The sequence below is a fragment of the Oryctolagus cuniculus genome, chromosome 3, assembly GCF_964237555.1.
Source record: "Oryctolagus cuniculus chromosome 3, mOryCun1.1, whole genome shotgun sequence".
Lineage (NCBI taxonomy): Eukaryota > Metazoa > Chordata > Mammalia > Lagomorpha > Leporidae > Oryctolagus > Oryctolagus cuniculus.
In genome coordinates, this window is record NC_091434.1 from 6,685,814 (window position 1) to 6,705,366 (window position 19,553).

A 19,553-nucleotide genomic window follows, 5' to 3' on the forward strand; every position below is an offset into this window, starting at 1 on the left:
GGATCAGCGCGGTGCGCCGGCCGCAGAGCGCCAGCTGTGGCGGCCATTGGAGGGTGAACCAACGGCAAAGGAAGACCTTTCTCTCTGTCTCTCTCTCTCACTGTCCACTCTGCCTGTCAAAAAAAAAAAAAAAAAAAAAATTATTAAGCAAACCAACTGAGATTGAAATACAAATGGGTACAGATCAAAGCCCAGGATTCTAATCCACATATTAACAAGGTACTTTTTAAACTAATAAGCCTCGATCAACTCTAACTGCATAAACTAAACTTATAAAAACAGGGATGTTGAAAGAACACGAGGCTCAGTTAACACAATTAGAAATAAAGTTTTGACAAGCTTTACTAAGACACTATCTTATCCTTCCTGTCTTCAACGTTTCCTGCCACTATCTCAAGCTGAAGAGAAATTCTTTCATCAAAAAGCAAGCTATTATTTACTTTACATATAAAAATAGTATATACAATCTTAGGGAAATCCAGAGACAGGAATACGATATTAACATGGAGAGTTTAACTATTTCTCTTGTTATATTTGAGGCAAAAACACAGAAGACACAGTGCCCATGCACAGCTGTTTGTATTCGCCATTTCTGGCATTCCATTAATGTCCAAAAAGAAAAAAGAAAAGTAAACAGCTAAGGGCAACCTCAGAAAAGGAAAAAATAACCTGACATACTAACTGCTACATAGCAGAAACTTATAAGCATGAAATTATTAAAAGGCAATTACTGACACAAATAAATACTAAATAACCAACTTTTCCTGTAAATACAGTATGCAAAAGTTATATACTTGAATATTTATTTAGTGCTTTTTTTTTTTAACTTTTTATAGCAATTTAAGAGAAGGCAGAGGAATGTCAGAATGTTACCTGCTCCAAGTGTTTGAGACCCTCCTCATCATCTGGCTCTGTGGAAACGCTGCCCATACCAGGAGCACCCACGACTGGCATTTCAACTGGCCGGAGGGCAGGACTGGGACTGGGAACAGGAGGTGGAAGTATGAGAAGAGGAGAGGCTGGATCTGAAGGAATCTGAGACAGGGGCTGCTGGACATCAGGAACCATTTCTAGAGAAAAAAATTGTAACAGATGAAACTCCTTTGAAATACAGACTCTCGGGCAGAGCAACACTAGGCTAGGCAGCCTGCTAGGGGCCAAGAGCAACGTGAGCCCTGTCACGAGCGCTGCCGCTACCCCATGGAGAAGTGCAGTATTTCTCTCCACATGGGCAGAATGACAAAGACAAGGGTTAAAAGGTAAAAGCCCTTTTACGTGTCTGTCACTAGAGTACCTATCCAATACGTGTAAGTCAACATTTTGGACTCAGTCTAACCCCTTCTTCATAACACATTTCCAAATGATAAACAAAGCACCCCACATATTCTCAAAAATAATGAAGCCTCATCAAAACCTTTATGAAATCTACAAGCAATTATCTTGAAAAAGTACACACTTCAGTCATAATTAATATAATTCAATAGTATGTGCTTTAGGATATGCATTTAGGATACTACAAAGCACTAGGAGCCTACCTGCACTGTGCGACATTCCTCTCAAAATGAATAAAAATTGCACAAGGTTCTGTCTTGGTTCCTGTTTCTAACTTCTCAGTCTGCAGGCTCTTAGTATAAAAGTGGGAAAGAAATAACTACAGACAACTGCAGTCTCTCCTGGGAAATCTTGTTGATTCAGTTACAGACAGCTTCTCCCCAAATACCTGTTACTCTCTTTCTCTACCAAACTATTTTAAAGGACAACCTATACATGTTGTTTCAACCACTACCAAATCTGTCAAAATGTGACTCCCACTCTCCACCTCCCAAGTACAGCTCCTCTCAACAGTAAGTGGCGAAACAAAGTTGCCATATTCAATGATTTCTCCTCATCTGCATCTGACCTCTTAGTGGCATCCGACCTTGTCAGCCCAATTCCGCACTCAAACATCCTCCTTCCTTAGCTTCCTTGGATCCCACCTGGCTCCACTGGTACCCTCAGAGTGTTTCTCTGCTTCTTCCTCTGTCCACCCTCTAAAGTAGTAATGACACAAGGTTTTGTTTAGTCCATTTTTCTTCTCACCCTAAATAAGTGCATGTCATCTTTTAGACTCTGATTCTCTCCATGGCCTAAAACTACTCCCATTTAGTCAGTTACTTATTCACAACTGCTCTCTGGCCATTTCTACGTTCATTTTTCATTGACACCTCAGCATCAATGTTCAAAACCATTTATCCTCCACTCCTCGGCTTTCACTCTTTCCTGTGGATGACACCACAGTCCTTTCTAAGATCGTATAATTTCACTCTTCCCTCTTCTTAATCAGCAATTTTTTTAAAAACATTCATTTGGGAGGCAGAGTTACAGAGAAGGAGAGACAGAGACAGAGACAGAGAGAGGTCTTCCATCCACTGGTCCACTCCCCAAGTGGCTGCAATGGCTGAAGCTGGGCCAATCCAAAGCCAGGAGCCAGGAGTTTCTTCCAAGTCCTGGGTCAACAACATGTGTGCAGGGCCCCAAGTACCTGGGGCCATCTTCCATTGCTCTCCCAGGTGCATTAGCAAGGAGCTGGATCGGAAGTGGAGCAGCTGGGACTCAAAACGGCACCCATATGGGATGTCAGTGTTGCAGATGGAGGTTTAACCTACTGTGACACAGCCCCAGCCCCTCCTCCCTCTTCTTAATCCTGATACACAATGACAAGCCTGTCATTTTTTTTTTAAAGAAATATATTTGTTTATTTCTATGGAAGACAGAGCTACAGAAAGGGAGAGACAAAGAGAAGCTGACCTTACATCCACTGGTTCATTCCCCAAATGGTCACAACACCCAGGTTTGGGTCAAGCCAAAGCCAGCAGCCAGAAACTGCACAGGGTCTCCCCTCAAGGGTAGCAGGGCCCCAAACACTTATGCCATTAACTGCTGCTTCCCAGGTGCATTAGCAGGAAGCTGTATCACACGCATAGCAACCACGACTCCAAACCAGCACTCCAATGTAGGATGCAAGTGTCACAAACACAGGCCCGTCAACTTCTACTCTGTCATATTACCTGCCATCACCTGCCTTTACAAGTGCACTGCCTCTCTCATCCTGGCCACTCAGGGTGACTTAACAGGTCACAGTGAACCGCCTGTGTCATAGCTGTTCACTACACAGTTATCAACCGCACAGTCCAACCATGCTTTTTACCAGCCTGATTTTCACAACTCACACTTCATCTAACTAAACAAGAACTCATTCTTACCCATGGCTAAATCATTCCACTTCCTCACCTTAGATTTCATGGTTCCATGGTGCTGAAATGCTCTCTCCCAATATATCTAGCTACATCTACATCCAAATTCTACTCATTATTCCAATGAGTTCACTAGCTTCTGAAGCATTCCAAGAGTCTGCCCACAGTGGACTCCGATAATTTCTTTTTGCCCTAGCTTTCTGATACACACACAGATGCTTTATCTCCTCTATAAACTGTAAATCTAGAATTTCAAACTTTAATACACATCTCTGAAGCTTTATTAATAAACACATGTCTGGGGGGGCCGGTACTGTGGCGCAGTGGGTTAACGCCCTGGCCTGAAGTGCCGGCATCCCATTATGGGCGCCGGTTCTAGTTCCGGCTGCTCTACTTCTGATCCAGCTCTCTGCTATAGCCTGGGAAAGCAGTAAGAGGATGGACGCAAGTCCCTGGACCTCTGCACCCGCGTGTGAGACCCAGAAGAAGCTCCTGGCTCCTAACTTCGAATCAGCGCACTCAGGCCATCGCAGCCATCTGGGGAGTGAACCATCGGATGGAAGACACCCCTCCCTTCCTCCCTCCCTCCCTCCCTCTCTCTCTCTCTCTCTCTCTGCTTCTCCTCTCTCTGTGTAACTCTGACTTTCAAATAAATAATTTAAAAAATTAAAAAAAAAAAAAAAAAAACATGTCTGGGGCCAATGCTGTGGTGCAGTGGGGTAAGCTGCTGTCCACAATGCCAACATCCCATAAGGGTGCTGGTTGGAGGACTGGCTGCCCCACTTTTGAACCCTGCTAATATGCGTGCAAAAGCAGAAGAAGATGGCGCAGTGCTTCAGCTCCTACCACCCATGTGGGGAGACCCAGATTTATTTCCAGGCTCCTGGCTTCAGCCTGGCCCAGGCCTAGCCATTGCACCGATTTGGGGAGTAAACCAGTGAATGGAAGATTTCTGTGTGTTTCTCCCTCTCTTTCTCTAACTGCCTTTCAAATAAGTAAATTAAGCTTTTTACACACACACACTTGAACTCAATACTAAAGTTCCCTAGAGTTTCCTAAAGCCTCAGGCATGTGCATTCAACAGAATGCACATGCAGCATATTGTAACTGAGAATCAACTACTACAAATCAATCAGGCCTCGAGATGTGCAGATCCCACAGTAGCTGATACACAGATTAAAATTCTTGCTAAATTCCTTTGTATATTCTTTTAGCTTTGTTCTAGAAATAAAAAACGGAAGAGAAATGTCTGTCAGGCTCTCAAAATCTTAGTCTATTGGGGTAAAAAGATAAAACACAGATCTTTATACTACTGTGATGCTATGTTAGGAATAATGCTCACTGTTTAAGAAACAAGGGGGTACGACACGTACAGCTTGGGAGCTCTGGGTGGAAGAGTTCTCATTATAACACTGAGGCGTGGACAGACCACAGGACATGCTTCAGGACCAAAGAGGCTTTGAGGCTGATGAACGGAGTGTGAGGGAAACAGACAAGTCCTGAAACTGCACAGAGGGAGGCAGATGCTCTATCAAGCAGGGTCTCACAGGCCATTTCTACATTTTTATGGAGAATGAACCAAGTAACCTTTTAACATCAATCATTATAATGTCATTTTTTAAATAAAGTAAAAAAAAATACGGAAATGACTGACATTGGCAATAAGGTGTGTGAACAATTTAAATCAATACAGCAATATCAGTAGAGACACACATTATTCTCTGGTGAAGGCAACGGACTTCCGAATTCATCCATGTTCTCTTTACAGCCTCTTTTGGGACAATAACATTCACGTGTCTGGTAATTAAAGCTCGCTACATAGACAGACATTACATGAAAGGAAGTTAACTGTCTGATAATGGGAATGAAATAACGCAGAGGATGTCAAAACCAATTTGCTGGAGTACGCCAAGGTGGATCAGACCTAACACCCTGTGAAGTAAGAATCCTGAGCCCCACCCTTGCAGATTTAACTCTATTTTGGTGAATTCTGGAATGGACGCATCATATGTGAGAAGCTCTGTTTGAATGGGTTTACTGGAAAAACAACCTGTTCACATAGAAGCCATTCTAAAAGGCATAAATAAAAGCCTATGATATCTGTGATTACTAGCCTCAGCAGAATCCTCTTTTAACTTGGCTGCTCTCACACACATACCATCCCCTCTGCTGGGCACACTGGCTGGGAGACTGCTTTCCGTCCGACTTTCCTCTTCAGCTTCTTGCACCTGCTCAGTCTGGGGCTCCTCTTTCCTCTCAAACTGTGATGCTTCCTGAGGCTGGTGACCGGAGGGAGTACCTGGTCTGGCAGGCGAGGATGAGGTCTGAGATGTTTCCTCACTAGCTTCTGAAACACAAAATCATCTTAAATAAACAAAGTAATGTTTAGTCTGATGGAATAAAGGGGTGGTAGAAAACGGGCCTCACCAGCTCCTGCACCATCTGTCTTCTCCCCCTCTTTCTTGGTTATCTTATCAGGTTCTTTGGCCTCTTCTTTATGGCTACCTTCAGAGTCCGAACACTCCTCCCCCTCCTCCACGGGTCGGAAGTCCATCTCCTGCTCCTCTGGAATAGGCTCTTTCTGCACTTTCTGTAGCAAAACAAGAGAAGGAAACGCCAGCCTCACATCAGGAGCCCACGCCTGGATGTGGTCTGCGGTCAGTGCTTGCCGCCACACTGGAGACAGAGGCCTTACTTTGAGAGACAGGAACGCTCCTGAAGAGTCGAACGTGCCCATCTCCTCATCGGCATCCTCTAAGCACCATTCTGGCAAGCTGTCCCTGTCGTCATCTACGCTTCCGCTGCCACAGCGCACCCTGCGGTAGCCCCGCTCATCATCCCGATCTCGAAAATCAAACTCAAACCTTCTACGCCGTTCCATGTGTTCCCGCCAGCCCGCAGAACGAGGGCCATCTGGGAATAAGGAGGATACAAACACTGAGTAAGTTTTATGACAATATTTGAAAAAGAAAATCACGATAGGAAATAAAACAATAATCAACATAAAATTCAAAATGATCAACCTGCTAAAAAGAAAAGTAGGCAAATTAAATGAAGTTTGGAGCTTGGAGTATTTGTTTTAGGTTTCTGTGGAGAGGCAAAGAGCAATTTTCACATCTTCTGGTTAACTTCCCAAATGCCCTACACAGCCAGGGCTGGGCAGGAATGAGAAACTAGGGGCCAAGAACTCCATCCAGGTTTCCCACATGGTTAGCAGGGGCCCTAGGTACTTGGGCCATCATCTGTTGCTTTCCCAGGGGCATCAGCAGGGAGCTGGATCAGAAGAAGAGCAGGAAAGACTCTGATATAGGAGGCCAGCACCACAAACAGTGGTTTACTCCACGGCACTGTGGTGTTGGCCCAGGACACAAGTACTTGAGCCATGATCCGCTGCCTCCCAGGATGCACACTAGCAGGAAACTGGAGCTGGGACTGGAGCTGGGACTAGAACCCAAGCATTCCAAAAAGATGAAGGCATCCCGAGAAGTGTCTTAAGCATTACACCAAATACCAGTCTCTATAGATAGTAAGTTTGAGGTGCTTGGTTAATAGGCTGATCAGGGGCCGGCACCATAGTGCAGTAGGTTAATCCTCTGTCAGCATTCCATATGGGCGCCGGTTCTAGTCCTGGCTGCTCCACTTCCAGTCTAGCTCTCTGCTATGGCCTGGGAAAGCAGTAGAAAATGGCCCAAGTTCTAGGGCCCCTGCACTCATGTGGGAAACCAGGAAGAAGCTCCTGGCTCCTGGTTTCGGATCGGCACAGCTCCAGCTGTTGCGGCCATTTGGGGAGTGAACCAATGGAAGGAAGATCTCTCTCTCTCCTTCTCACTGTCTGTAACTCTAACTCTCAAATAAATAAATAAAAATCTTAAAAAAAAAAAAAAAAAAAAAGGCTGATCAGTGGGGCCGGCATTGTGGTGTAACACGTTAAGCCTCTACCTGAGATGCCAACATCCCCTACATGCAACCGGTTCAAGACCGGGCTGCTCCACTTCCCAACCATCTGGAGAGTGAACTAGCAGCAAGAAGGTCTCTGTCTCTCCCTCTTTCTCTCTGTAACTCTGACTTTCAAATAAATAAAAAATAACTCTTTATGGGTTGCCATTGTGGAGCACCGGGTAAAGCTGCTGCCGATGGCACCAGCACCTCACATGGATACCAGTTCAAGTCCTTGATGCTCCACTTCCACATCAGCTCTCTGCTATGGCCTGGGAAAACAGCAGAAGATGGCCTAAGTGCTTGGGCCTCTGCACCCACATGAAGACCTGGAAGAAATCGACTGACTCCTGGTTTCGGACCAGCCCAGCTCCAACCTTGCAACCATTTGGGGAGTGAACTAACAGATGCAAGATCTCTCTCTCTTTCTCTCTCTCTCTCTCTCTCTCTGTAAGCTGTGCCTTTCAAATAAATAGAACAATCCTTTTAAAAAAGAAGAATCTAAAACTGTGAACACAGCAGTAGCTGGAACAATGGCAAAGGAGAGCTAGCATCTAACTGCACATCCTCTCCCCTTTCTCCGCAGTAACACACTTACTCTGCTTTCCCTTTATTCTCTTAATTCTCCCCAGGGAGCTTTTATTTCTATTTTACACCCCCAGGGACATTCCTAGATCCACCCTAGCATACTATTTATTACGTTTCTTTCCAACATAAAAAGAATGCCTAAGAATGAAAGATCCTACTTAAAGTATTCCTCTAAAAAAGAAAGGGAAGTTCTTATTAAAATGTGACAAGCCTAAAACAGTATTTGAAAGAAGCACAGGATTTAACCTGTAAGAATCTCCTATCCCTAATTTCTGTGTCTCTAATATACACCAAAGAAATGAGGTCCAGTATGCTAAAACTAGCAATCTAAACATCAAAATAAAATTTAAAAAAAAGGGTAAACCGTTAAGATGCCAAAGGTAGCAGCCTATAAGCCGCTCACAAAAAGGAGACCTATTCCTACACACACTACCCTACTGACAACAAAACCTCTATCTCCTCTTACCCACACTGGAGAATTCTAGACCCAGATTGCGTAAATGTAAGCCTAGAGCCATTACACAACGAAAGGGATGTCTGTGAGCAAAGGCCGAGCTCCAGAGCCTCTGCCTGCTATCAAGTCTGAGCAGCCTGCGTGTGCACCAAGAAGGAATCCTCCCTTCCAGGCCCGGGCTCCCGCTCCCCTCCCACTGTATTTCCTACACCCGGGCTCCCGCTCCCCTCCCACTGTATTTCCTACACCCGGGCCCCCGCTCCCCTCCCACTGTATTTCTTAAACTCAGTTCCCGCGTGAGTGCTTGGCTGCCTTTAATGCTCACATCTCCATATGTATTCAGCTACGAAAAGCACTTTAATAAAACTGTATCCCATAATTTTATTTTTGCCTTATAAGTTAAAATTTCATTCATGAAACTAAATGTGGTATATTAAGGCAGATCCACAACTTATTAACGCTGACCACTGCCTTATAAACCTTGCATTTGAACTAAGTTGGACACCATTGTTATAAAATAAAATCAGTCAAAGTAATTATATGTAAATAATTATACTCAAGGGGCCAGCATTGTGGCACAGCAGGAAAAGCGATGTTGGCATCTCGTATGAATATATGTTCAAGTCCCAGATGCTCCACCTCCAATCACTGCTCATATGACTGGGAAAGTATCAGAGCATGGCCCAAGTACTTAAGCCCCTGCCACCCATGTGGGATGCAGAGAGAAGAGTTCGAAGCTCCTTGTTCCTGGCTTTGGCTTGGCCCAACCTCAGCCATTGCGGCCATTTGGGGAGTGAATCAGCAGATGGAAGATATCTTGGTATCTTCCCATCTCACCTCCATAACTCTGCCTTTCAAAAAAAAAACAAACCAAAAAAATCTTTGAAGAATTATTCTCAAAATTCTAAGAAAAAATTATAATCTGCCGGCGCCGCGGCTCAATAGGCTAATCCTCCATCTGAGGCGCCGGTACACCGGGTTCTAGTCCTGGTGGGGCGCCGGATTCTGTCCCGGTTGCCCCTCATCCAGGCCAGCTCTCTGCTGTGGCCCAGGAGTGCAGTGGAGGATGGCCCAAGTGCTTGGGCCCTGCACCCACATGGGAGACCAGGAGAAGCACCTGGCTCCTGCCTTCGGATCAGCGGGACGCGCCGGGCGCAGCAAGGTGGAGGATTAGCCTAGTGAGCCACGGCACTGGCCCAAAGATAATATTTTTAGAGTTAAAAATCATTATAATCAAGCTAAACTATCAATATGCTGGGTTTTAAAAAATGCATTTACAGTTGTTTTTTCAAACACATTATATCTTCATTTATACCCAAAATGTCTTAAAAATATATGGGTGAAACTGGCATTGTAGTGCCATGGGTTAAACTGCCACTAATGACACTGGCATTCTACAATGGAGTGCCAGTTTGAGTCCAGACTACTCTGCTTCCAATCCAGCTCCCTGTCAATGCACCCGGGAAGGTAGCAGAACTTGGGCCTCTTCCACCCATGGAAGAGTGGAAGACCAGGATGGAGTTCCTTTCAGACTGGCCCAGACCTGGGAGTGAACCAGTAGATGGAAATATCTATCTCCCTATCACCACCATCCCACTCCCATCTCTGATGCTCTGCCTTTGAAATAAATATATTTTTTAAATGGATCCAAAATTTGAGGGCTGTCAAGTTTATGACAAAACTGATATGCAAGTCATTATTAGGGAGAAATAAAGATTTGAAAAAGATGGAAAATGAGAATATATAATCAAATTCCAAGCTGCTGGAGGAGGGTCAATGGTAGACAACTACTCTAAAATGTTTCTTTGTGTAACTCTCTTCAATAGAATCAACATCAGACCGGGGCTCAGAAACACTGTCTTACAAACATTCACCTTGTTTGTTTTTGATCAGCTGGAATTTCTCTTCTCCCTCAGCCCAGATCCTGTCCATTCTTCACTGAATGCTGGCTGGGAACACAGTCTACAAACCCTTCTTCTTACAGGCAAGCTCAGCACAAAATACCCAGAGGCCTTGAAGAGAACTATAGTATTTGGTTGTCCAGGACACAGACTGATGAGAACTGCCTAGATTCTGTGATGTAAACAATGCCCACTCATGACAGAAAACCTGCCCAAGGGGTAGCTATGACAGGTTGGCATAAGTACATCATAACTGCATTCAAAGATTAATTTTACTATGTTTCCACCTACCTACAACACCATAGAATACTCTAAATGCCTGGGATAAGGTTTATTCAGACAAAAACTAACAGCTTTGCTGATAACTTGATTATACAAAGTGAAAGCTATTTACATCATAATTTCCTCTATTAAAGGCAAGCTTCTGTGGTGCATGGCTGGCAAATGTTACATAGAAAATTCACTGGGGATGGCTGCATGCTTAAGGTTGCGTCTGATTATCATGAGGCACAGAATCAGCACTTTGATAGGAAATGAACTTTAACACAAAGCACCAGTGTCTTCAATTACCAGCATATCTAATGTCCAAGAAGAACAGTTTGAAGCATTCTTAAGAGTCAAACAAAAAACCCTTAAAAACCACTAATCACGACTATTCTGTCTCCTTTTTCTAAAGTTAGAGGGACAAAAGAATGACTTGTGATTATGTTTTTGACCTGGGTTTAAAGTTTGTTCTTGAAATAAGCATAAATCACATTTCAGAAGGGAAAAAAAAAAGAATAAATCCTTTCTTGTTTGGGGAAAATACCCTAGGGGGTGGGTAGAGGTGGCTACACACAACCCAAACGTATAATTACACAGTTAAAAGTTTTAAAGAACACTAAAAATAGATTAAAAGATTAAGATTTAGACAAAACTGCATGAAACGCTCCCATTTTTGCAGTTGGTGGCAGGTGCTTCCCATTAAACTATATTATTCACCCCAGAAAAACAAGATAAATAGACCTGGTGAAGGATTTTTATGTTGAAACATTTTTCCAGTCATAGGACTGAGAATGATGCACAAATAATAGAACCTTTTTTGTTACCAATTTGTCTTTTCCACTGAATTTCCAACAAACTCATTTATTTCAGGCCCTCCATGCTTTCATTCCACAAAATTCTTACCAGGACTGTGAGGCCGCCACCTCTCACCGTCTCTCCTGGCCCCAGCTAGTCGCCAGCCTCCATCCTCATCTTCACCATTTTGCTCCTCTCTGAAGATACGCCAGTTTTCACTCTCTGACCGTATAAACTCATGCTTTCTCCCCACAGATGTTGGTCCACCTTCTTCAAAATTTGGTCTCCCTGTGAAGAAAATAAGGAAACCTGGTAAGTGAACATTAGCCTCTATCAGTAAAGACTCTGAAAAACAAAACTGACGGGGCTGGCGCTGTGGTGCACTGGGTTAACGCCCGGCCTGAAGCGCCAGCATCCCACATGGGCGTCTGTTTGAAACCCGGCTGCTGCACTTCCGATCCAGCTCTCTGCTATGGCCTGGGAAAGCAGTAGAAGATGGCCCAAGTTCTGGGGCCCCTGCACCTGCCTGGGAGACCCGGAAGAAGATCCTGGCTCCTGGCTTTGGATTGGCACAGCTCTGGCTGTTGCAGCCATTTGGGGAGCGAACCATAAGATGGAAGACCTCTCTCTGTAAGAGACTCTGACTTTCAAACAAATAAATAAAATCTTTAAAAATAAAGAGAAAAAGAAACTTGACAACTCCAATCAAGCTTTCCCACGTGTGTCCAACTCTTTTATTAAAAAAGATTTAATTATTTGAAAGGCAGAGTTACAGAGAGGGACGGGACTAGGGGGAGACAGAAATGTGTACATAGGTATCTTTCATCTGCAGGCTAATTCCCCAAATGACTGCAACAGCCAGGACTAGACCAAACTGAAGCCAGGTGCCTGAACTCCATTCAAGTCTCCCACATGGATGGCAGGGTCTCAAGTATTTGGGTCATCTTTTGTTGCCTTTTCAGGCACATTAGCAGGGAGCTGAACCAAAAGAGGAGAAGCCAGAACTCAAATCAGTGCTTATATGGGATGCCAGTGTCACAGGCTGTGGCTTAATCCACTACACCACTATGCCAGCCTCCAATGTGTCCATTTCAATGTTCAGGAAGTATCAATAAAATAAATGTGGATATTCATATTTAATATTAGACACACTTCTGAGGCTAACATTGTAGCATAACAGGTAAAGCTGACGCCTGCATCACATATGGGCACTGGTTTGAGACCCAGATGTTTCACTTCCAAACCAGTTTCCTCCTAACGCGCTTGGGAAAGCAGTACAAGGTGGCCCAAGTCCTTGGGCCCTTGCACCCACATGGGAGACCAGGAAGAAGTTACTGGCTCCTGCCTTCAGATCAGCACTGCTCCAGCCATTGAGGCCAACTGGGGACTGGGGAGTGAACCAGCAGATGGAAGACCTCTCTCTCTCTCTCTCTCTCTCTCTCTAACTCTTTCAAGTAAATAAATAAATCTTTAAAAAAAATACATTTTGTTAATTTTCAATGAACTTTTTAAAGCACCTTTGTATAACCAACCTCTAACAACTCTACCTAAATACAAGATCTATACATTTCAACCTTTTATTCCAAACCAGGCTGTAAATGCAAAAGTAGAGACTACGAGTTACAGTTTTTCATTAACTCTACTGCTTATTGCAATATATTCACACAGCAAATGGCTTTTGGAGAGAATTCAAAGCTAAGCTCTAGCTTAGTCTCAAGAGTTACACTAATGATAAAACAAAGTCTGGTATAAAGTGAACTAGATTGGTACTTGAAAAGGACAAGTAACTCCAAACAGTGCAAATTCATTAATCACCATCCACACACCCTGCCATATTATTCACAACATTATACAGAATCTCACATGAAAACAGTTGAAAAATCCAAAACGACATACACTGATGAGAGTAAGCCAGCAGACAGAAGACCTCTGTCTCTGTCTCTCCCTCTCTCTCTCTCTTTCAAATAAACAAACAAACAAAAAAGCGACTGCTTCTGATAATTTCTGAGATTCTAACTTCTGGTCCTCCTCTTATATTCCATTTTATACACATCAACAATGAGCAGCACTTCTGCCCAATATGGTTGTTAGGCTGTTCCCGATCTCACTCTATTGCAAGTGCAGTATATTGGAGGCGATGCTGTCTTCTTCCTCACTGTGGCAGGCAGCCTCCAACAAGCCCGACCTGCTGGACTCTGTCACTCTCCCACTTAGGTGTGGCCTGGACTTTGTGACTCGCTCCTATCAGGCAGAACACAGCTGCAGTGCTGAGGTGGAGCTTCTGATGCCAAGTTTAAAAAGCCAAAGGCTCCTACCTTGCACACTTTCCTGAGGAAGCCAGAGGCCGTGTGGTGAGACAGCCCTTGTGGAGAAGCTCACGTAACAGAGAACTGAGGCTTGTCTCCAGGCACACAGTGACTGCGACAGTGGACCCAAGCCCAGCTGAGCCTTGAGATGGCTACAGCCTCATAAAAACCTGGGCCAGAACCACTCAGCCAGGCTAAGCTACCCCAAGATTTGTGGCCCACACACACTGAGATAATAAACATTTGTTACATTCACCCACTAAGTTTTGGGGTAATTTTTTAAACAGTCACAGACAGTAAGAACACTTACTTATCTGTCTTAATCTTCAAAGCAATCTTCAGTATTAGATATGGCTTTTACAATTTTATAACTAAGAACACGAGGCTCAAAAAGACAATGTAAGAGCACTGTCTTAGATCACACATCACTATGAAAGAACGTATAAAGGATTCGAGTGGTGATTCCTGGTACGTTCACCATGTAGAGCACACTGAGGGACAAGTCGTAGACGACTCAAGGCAGACATACGCCATGGCTATTGGAGGTTCCTGTGTTAGAGTAAGACAGATCCATCCATTTCCATTACAGGACTCACTGAAAACGGCAGCTATCCTTACAAAAGAGAAACAAATTTACAACTAATCGCCATTTTCAACCTACTCAGTCACAAACAAATGCTATGACCGGAAATACAGCAGTAACCACACGAAGGATGAGCTAACTGCACTGCTCATTTTCATCCTCTACTTCTACACCAAGCCTCCAAAAAGTAATGCATGTACCAAAAAAAACCAAAATAGTGCTAACAGCAAAACACATAACTCATCAAAAACCAGCTATCATTATTTTTCTAACATCATAAACTGCAAAGTATTAAAATTAAAATACTAGTAATGCCACAATCTTAAAAACAGAAATCCATTTATCTGCGACTGGCTTTCACATAATTTTATATTTTTTTATATAATTACACTTTGTTACTCATATTCTCGTGTGACAGCAAACTCTTCTCTGTGACTTTATGTCTTCATGGTAACACAGGAGGGCACACGGTAGCTCTATCTTGCCTTTGTAGAATGATGTACCAGACTGTTCTCTACACATCCACTGTACAACTCACTTTTGCCAGCTATAGAAAATAAGGCTAGAAATATCTGTGTGCATGCTTTTTGTTTTTTTTTTTTTTTTTAACTATTTCTGAACAAAATTTCAAGAATGAAATTGCTAGGTCAAATGACAGAGTTAACCTGCTCCACCCCCAGCAAAAAACAAAAACAAATTCAACCCCACAGTATTTCACATTTTTCATATCATTGACACTAAGTGCTGCTATACTGACAACTCTACCTTAACAGCTGTAAAATGGTGCAAAATGTAATATGCCTCAAATCTGAATTTCTAATGAAAAGAATTTTTTATGTAGTTTAGTAACTTCCCTAACCTAACAGCTTATTTAACCTTGTTAACTGTCAAGTCTTCCAAATACATTTCATCTTAGTACCTAGGAATAAAAAAAAAGAATAAAAGACAGGATAAGATAAAAACAGAAAAGCCATAGCAAAAAAAAAAATTGGCTTTCCTACTTAAAACTATCTTGTGATTCTCACACTGTTGGAAAACAGACCACGTAAAATGTCTGAATGACTTTTATGTCATTCCTTGCTCCAAAAAGAATTTACATTAGATTTGTTTGAAATTCTGGCTTGAATTCTAATCTATTTACCTAAATTGATGAACACTCAATTCCTTCTTTGAAAATGTGTTTGTGTGTGTGTGTGTGTGGTGAAGCAGCCACGTTACATGAACACTGGCCCCATCTTTTTTTTTTTTTTTTTAAGATGTTTTATTGATTTATTTATTTGAAAGGCAGAAAGACAATGAGAGAGATCGATCTGACTGTGGTTCACTCACCAAATTCCCACAACAGTCCAGGCTGGATACTAGGAGTCTGAAATTCCATCCAGGTTTCCCATGTTTGTGGCAGGAACCCAAGTACCAAGATAGTGTTAGAGCGAGAGAGCCAGAGAGCTTCCAACTACAGGTTCCCTCCCCAAATGGCCACAATAGCCAAGACTGGGCCAAGTCAAAGGCGGGAGCCTGGAACTCCATCTGATCTCGAACATGTGTGGCAGAGGCCCAAGCACGTGGGCCATCTTCTGCTGTTCTGCCCAGGTGCTTAGCAGGGAGCTGGACTGCACATGGAGCAGCAAGGACTCACACTGGCACGCACATGGATGCAAGCATTACAAGCAGTAGCTTAACCCGCTGTGTCCTGACTCCAGCCCCTAGGTTCAACTTTTGTTAACTACCATCGACTTTTCTCGATAAAATAGTACTACTTTATTATTTGTTGGCTTGTTTACTCAAACCTCTAGCCAAGACTAATATGACAGTCTCTTCTATAAACAAACACAATTATGGAGACACAGGATTACAAAGACTTGAACATAGCACCTGCCCTTCAGATCCATACATATGTACAGATGACCTGATACATCACAGTTGACCAAATGCATTCACGGAGCTCATCTGACCCTCATAATAATCACAAGAGATTCAGTCAAACCTAATCATCTCAACTGTTCCTGTCAGGAATGGAATACCTACAGTTGTTTGTTTGTTTTTTTGTTTTGTTTTGTTTTTTGACAGGCAGAGTGGACAGTGAGAGAGAGAGACAGAGAGAAAGGTCTTCCTTTGCTGTTGGTTCACCCTCCAATGGCCGCCACGGCTGGCACATCGCGCTGATCCGAAGGCAGGAGCCAGGTGCTTCTCCTGGTCTCCCATGTGGGTGCAGGGCCCAATGACTTGGGCCATCCTCCACTGCACTCCCGGGCCACAGCAGAGAGCTGGCCTGGAAGAGGGGCAACCGGGACAGAATCCGGCGCCCTGACGGGAACTAGAACCCGGTGTGCCAGCACCGCAAGGTGGAGGATTAGCCTAGTGAGCCGCGGCGCCGGCCCTATATAATTTAAGTTTAAAAACAAGTATGGGCCGGCGCCGCGGCTCACTAGGCTAATCCTCCGCCTAGCGGCGCCGGCACACCGGGTTCTAGTCCCGGTTGGGGCGCCGGATTCTGTCCCGGTTGCCCCTCTTCCAGGCCAGCCCTCTGCTGTGGCCAGGGAGTGCAGTGGAGGATGGCCCAGGTGCTTGGGCCCTGCACCCCATGGGAGACCAGGAAAAGCACCTGGCTCCTGGCTCCTGCCATCGGATCAGCGCGGTGCGCCGGCCGCAGCGCGCCGGCCGCGGCGGCCATTGGAGGGTGAACCAACGGCAAAGGAAGACCTTTCTCTCTGTCTCTCTCTCTCACTGTCCACTCTGCCTGTCAAAAAAAAAAAAAAAAAAAAGAGAGAAAAAAACAAGTATGTATTTCTGGGGCCAGTGTTGTGGCACAAGTCGGTCACTGCCTGCAATGTCAGCACGCCATGTGGGCACCGACTCTAATCCTGGCTGCTCCAATTCTGACCCAGCTGCCTGATACTGCTTTTGGGAGGGCAGCAGATGATGGTTCAAGTGCTTGGTCCACCTGTATCCATGTGGATACTGGAATGGAGTTCCAGGTTCCTGGCTTCAGGCTGACCTAGCCCAGGCCACTGAGACCATTTGGGAAGTGAGGTAGAGGATGAAGATGTCTGTTTCTTTCCCCCTCCCTAAGCCACTCCCTCCAAGTTTGCCTTTCAAATAAATAATACACATGTGTATTCGTAATGTAATTTTTAATAAGCTGTAAACATTCATCATAAGCCATTTAAGGGCAATTTAGAAGATGGCATCTAATATTCCTTTCAAGTCTAAAAATCCCATTATTTGAGGCAGGCTTCATGCTGCAGTAGGTTAAGTTGCCATGTGGGATGCTCACATCCCACACCAGCATGCCTGGATCATGACAGTCCCAACTCCACTTCTGATCCAGCTGCCTGCTTACGTGCCTGGGAAACGAGGAAATCCTTGAGCTCCTGCTACCCACACAGGAGACACAAATGGCGTTCCTGATTCCTGACTTCAGCTTGGTCCAATCCTGGCTGTTGTGAGCATTTGCGAAACCAGCCAGCAGACGGAAGATCTGTCTTTCCCTCTCTCTCTGTCACTCCACCTTTAAATAAAACTTTTTAAATAAATAAATAAAAATTCCAGTATTCCATAGTGACCCTGGCTAACGAGTGCGGGATCCCACACAGCCTTTCTTAGCATTCAGAATCAAAATTTTGTCCCTCCTGTTACATTAACACCATGACAAAGTTGAATAACCAAATATTTCACTCAACTTCTTTTTGAAACCTTAACAAATTAATGTATAAACAAGAAGATTTTAAAGCAAAACTAATAAGTAATTTACATATTCATGCCTGAATTAAGTGTTCACAAACTACAATCAGTAAACGAGCCCACAGCTGTAAATTCTTGAACTAGAATCACATTTTGAGGGGCCAGTGCTGTGGCACAATAGGTTAACGCCCTGGCCTGAAGCGCTGGCATCCCATATGGACGCCAGTTCAAGACCCAGCTGCTCCACTTCCAATCCAGCTCTCTGCTGTGGCCTGGGAAAGCAGCAGAAGATGGTCCAAGTCCTTGGGCCCCTGCACCCACTTGGGAGACCCAGAAGAAGCTCCTGGCTCTGGATAGGCGCACCTCTGGCCGTTGCAACTAATTGGGAAGTGAACCAGCGGATGCAAGACTCCTCTCTCTCTATCTCTGCCTCTCCTCTCTCTCTGTAACTGTGACTTTCAAATCAAAATAAATAAATCTTAAAAAAAAAAATCACATTTTGATCTGGGCAGCTCCTTTCCCTTTCTTCAGAGAAAAAGGCCTGAGGCTTTCATTAGTTTTATAAGTGTCTTTGACATTCCAAAGATGAACATAAATCTTAAATGTATTTGTTTCTATTCAATACAGCAAACATAGCAATTTTTTAAAAAGATTTATTTATGGGGCCGGTGCTGTAGCACAGCAGGTTAACGCCCTGGCCTGAAGGGCCAGCATCCCATATGGGCGCCGGTTCAAGTCTCGGCTGCTCCACTTCCGATCCAGCTCTCTGCTATGACCTGGGAAAGCAGCAAAAGACGCTTGGGCCCCTGCACCCATGTGGGAGACCCAGAAGAAGTTCCTGGCTCCTGGCTTCGGATCGGCGCAGCTCCAGCCACTACAGCCATTTGGGGAGTGAACCAAATATAACAATAATTTAAAAAAAAAATTTTTTTTTGACAGGCAGAGTGGACAGTGAGAGAGAGAGACAGAGAGGAAGGTCTTCCTTTGCCATTGGTTCACCCTCCAATGGCCGCTGCAGCTGGCGCGCTGCGGCTGGCACGCTGAGGCCGGCACACCGCACTGATCCGATGGCAGGAGCCAGGTACTTATCCTGGTCTCCCATGTGGGTGCAGGGGCCCAAGCACTTGGGCCATCCTCCACTGCACTCCCTGGCCACAGCAGAGAGCTGGCCTGGAAGAGGGGCAACCAGGACAGAATCCGGCACCCCGACCGGGACTAGAACCCGGTGTGCCGGTGCCGCAAGGCGCAGGAATAGCCTAGTGAGCTACGGCGCTGGCCAAATTTTTCAAAAAAGATTTATTTATTTATTTGAAAGGCAGAGTTACAGAGAGGCAGAGAGAGAGAGAGAGTCTTCATCCGATGGTTCACTTCCCAATTAGCCACAAAGGACGAAGCTGTGCTGATCCGAGGGCAGGAGCCAGGAGCTTCTTCCAGTCTCCCACCTAGGTGCAGGGGCCCAAGGACTTGGGCCAACTACTACTGCTTTCCCAGGGCATAGCAAAGAGCTGGATCCAAAGTGGAGCAGCTGGGACTCTAACCAGTGCCCATATGGGATGCCTGCACTGCAGGAGGTGGCTTAACCTGTTATGCCACAGTGCTGGCCCCAAACATAACAATTTTATAAGGCAACTATACTACCAATGTTATATATTTTATGTTCTTACAATATCAGTGACTTAAGGATAAAAAGTGCTAAATATGTATGTAGTACTAGGTATATAAACAAGTTCCCCAAGGACAATAAATACTTGATTGTTCCTTTCTTAATGTATTAAGTCTAAATAAGGTTCTTTTAAAAATTCAATTAAAATG

The 19,553-nt window shown here is 44.4% G+C and overlaps 1 protein-coding gene across 10 annotated transcripts in view; it reads right to left on the reverse strand.

Annotated features, from left to right (window-relative positions):
• GIGYF2 (GRB10 interacting GYF protein 2) overlaps positions 1-19,553 on the reverse strand; it is a 156,198-nt gene that overhangs the window by 49,836 nt on the left and 86,809 nt on the right. For 9 of the 10 annotated variants that reach the window (XM_070070041.1, XM_051834185.2, XM_051834184.2 and 6 more), the window contains 5 exons: positions 11,280-11,459; positions 5,929-6,146; positions 5,661-5,823; positions 5,392-5,580; positions 874-1,070 (listed from right to left, as the gene is read on the reverse strand). In XM_070070041.1, the coding sequence (XP_069926142.1) occupies positions 874-1,070; positions 5,392-5,580; positions 5,661-5,823; positions 5,929-6,146; positions 11,280-11,459 (947 nt within the window). Of the gene's footprint in view, positions 1-873; positions 1,071-5,391; positions 5,581-5,660; positions 5,824-5,928; positions 6,147-10,085; positions 10,882-11,279; positions 11,460-19,553 lie in introns of those variants that run through there. The other variant, XM_051834187.2, reaches the window with a different exon arrangement.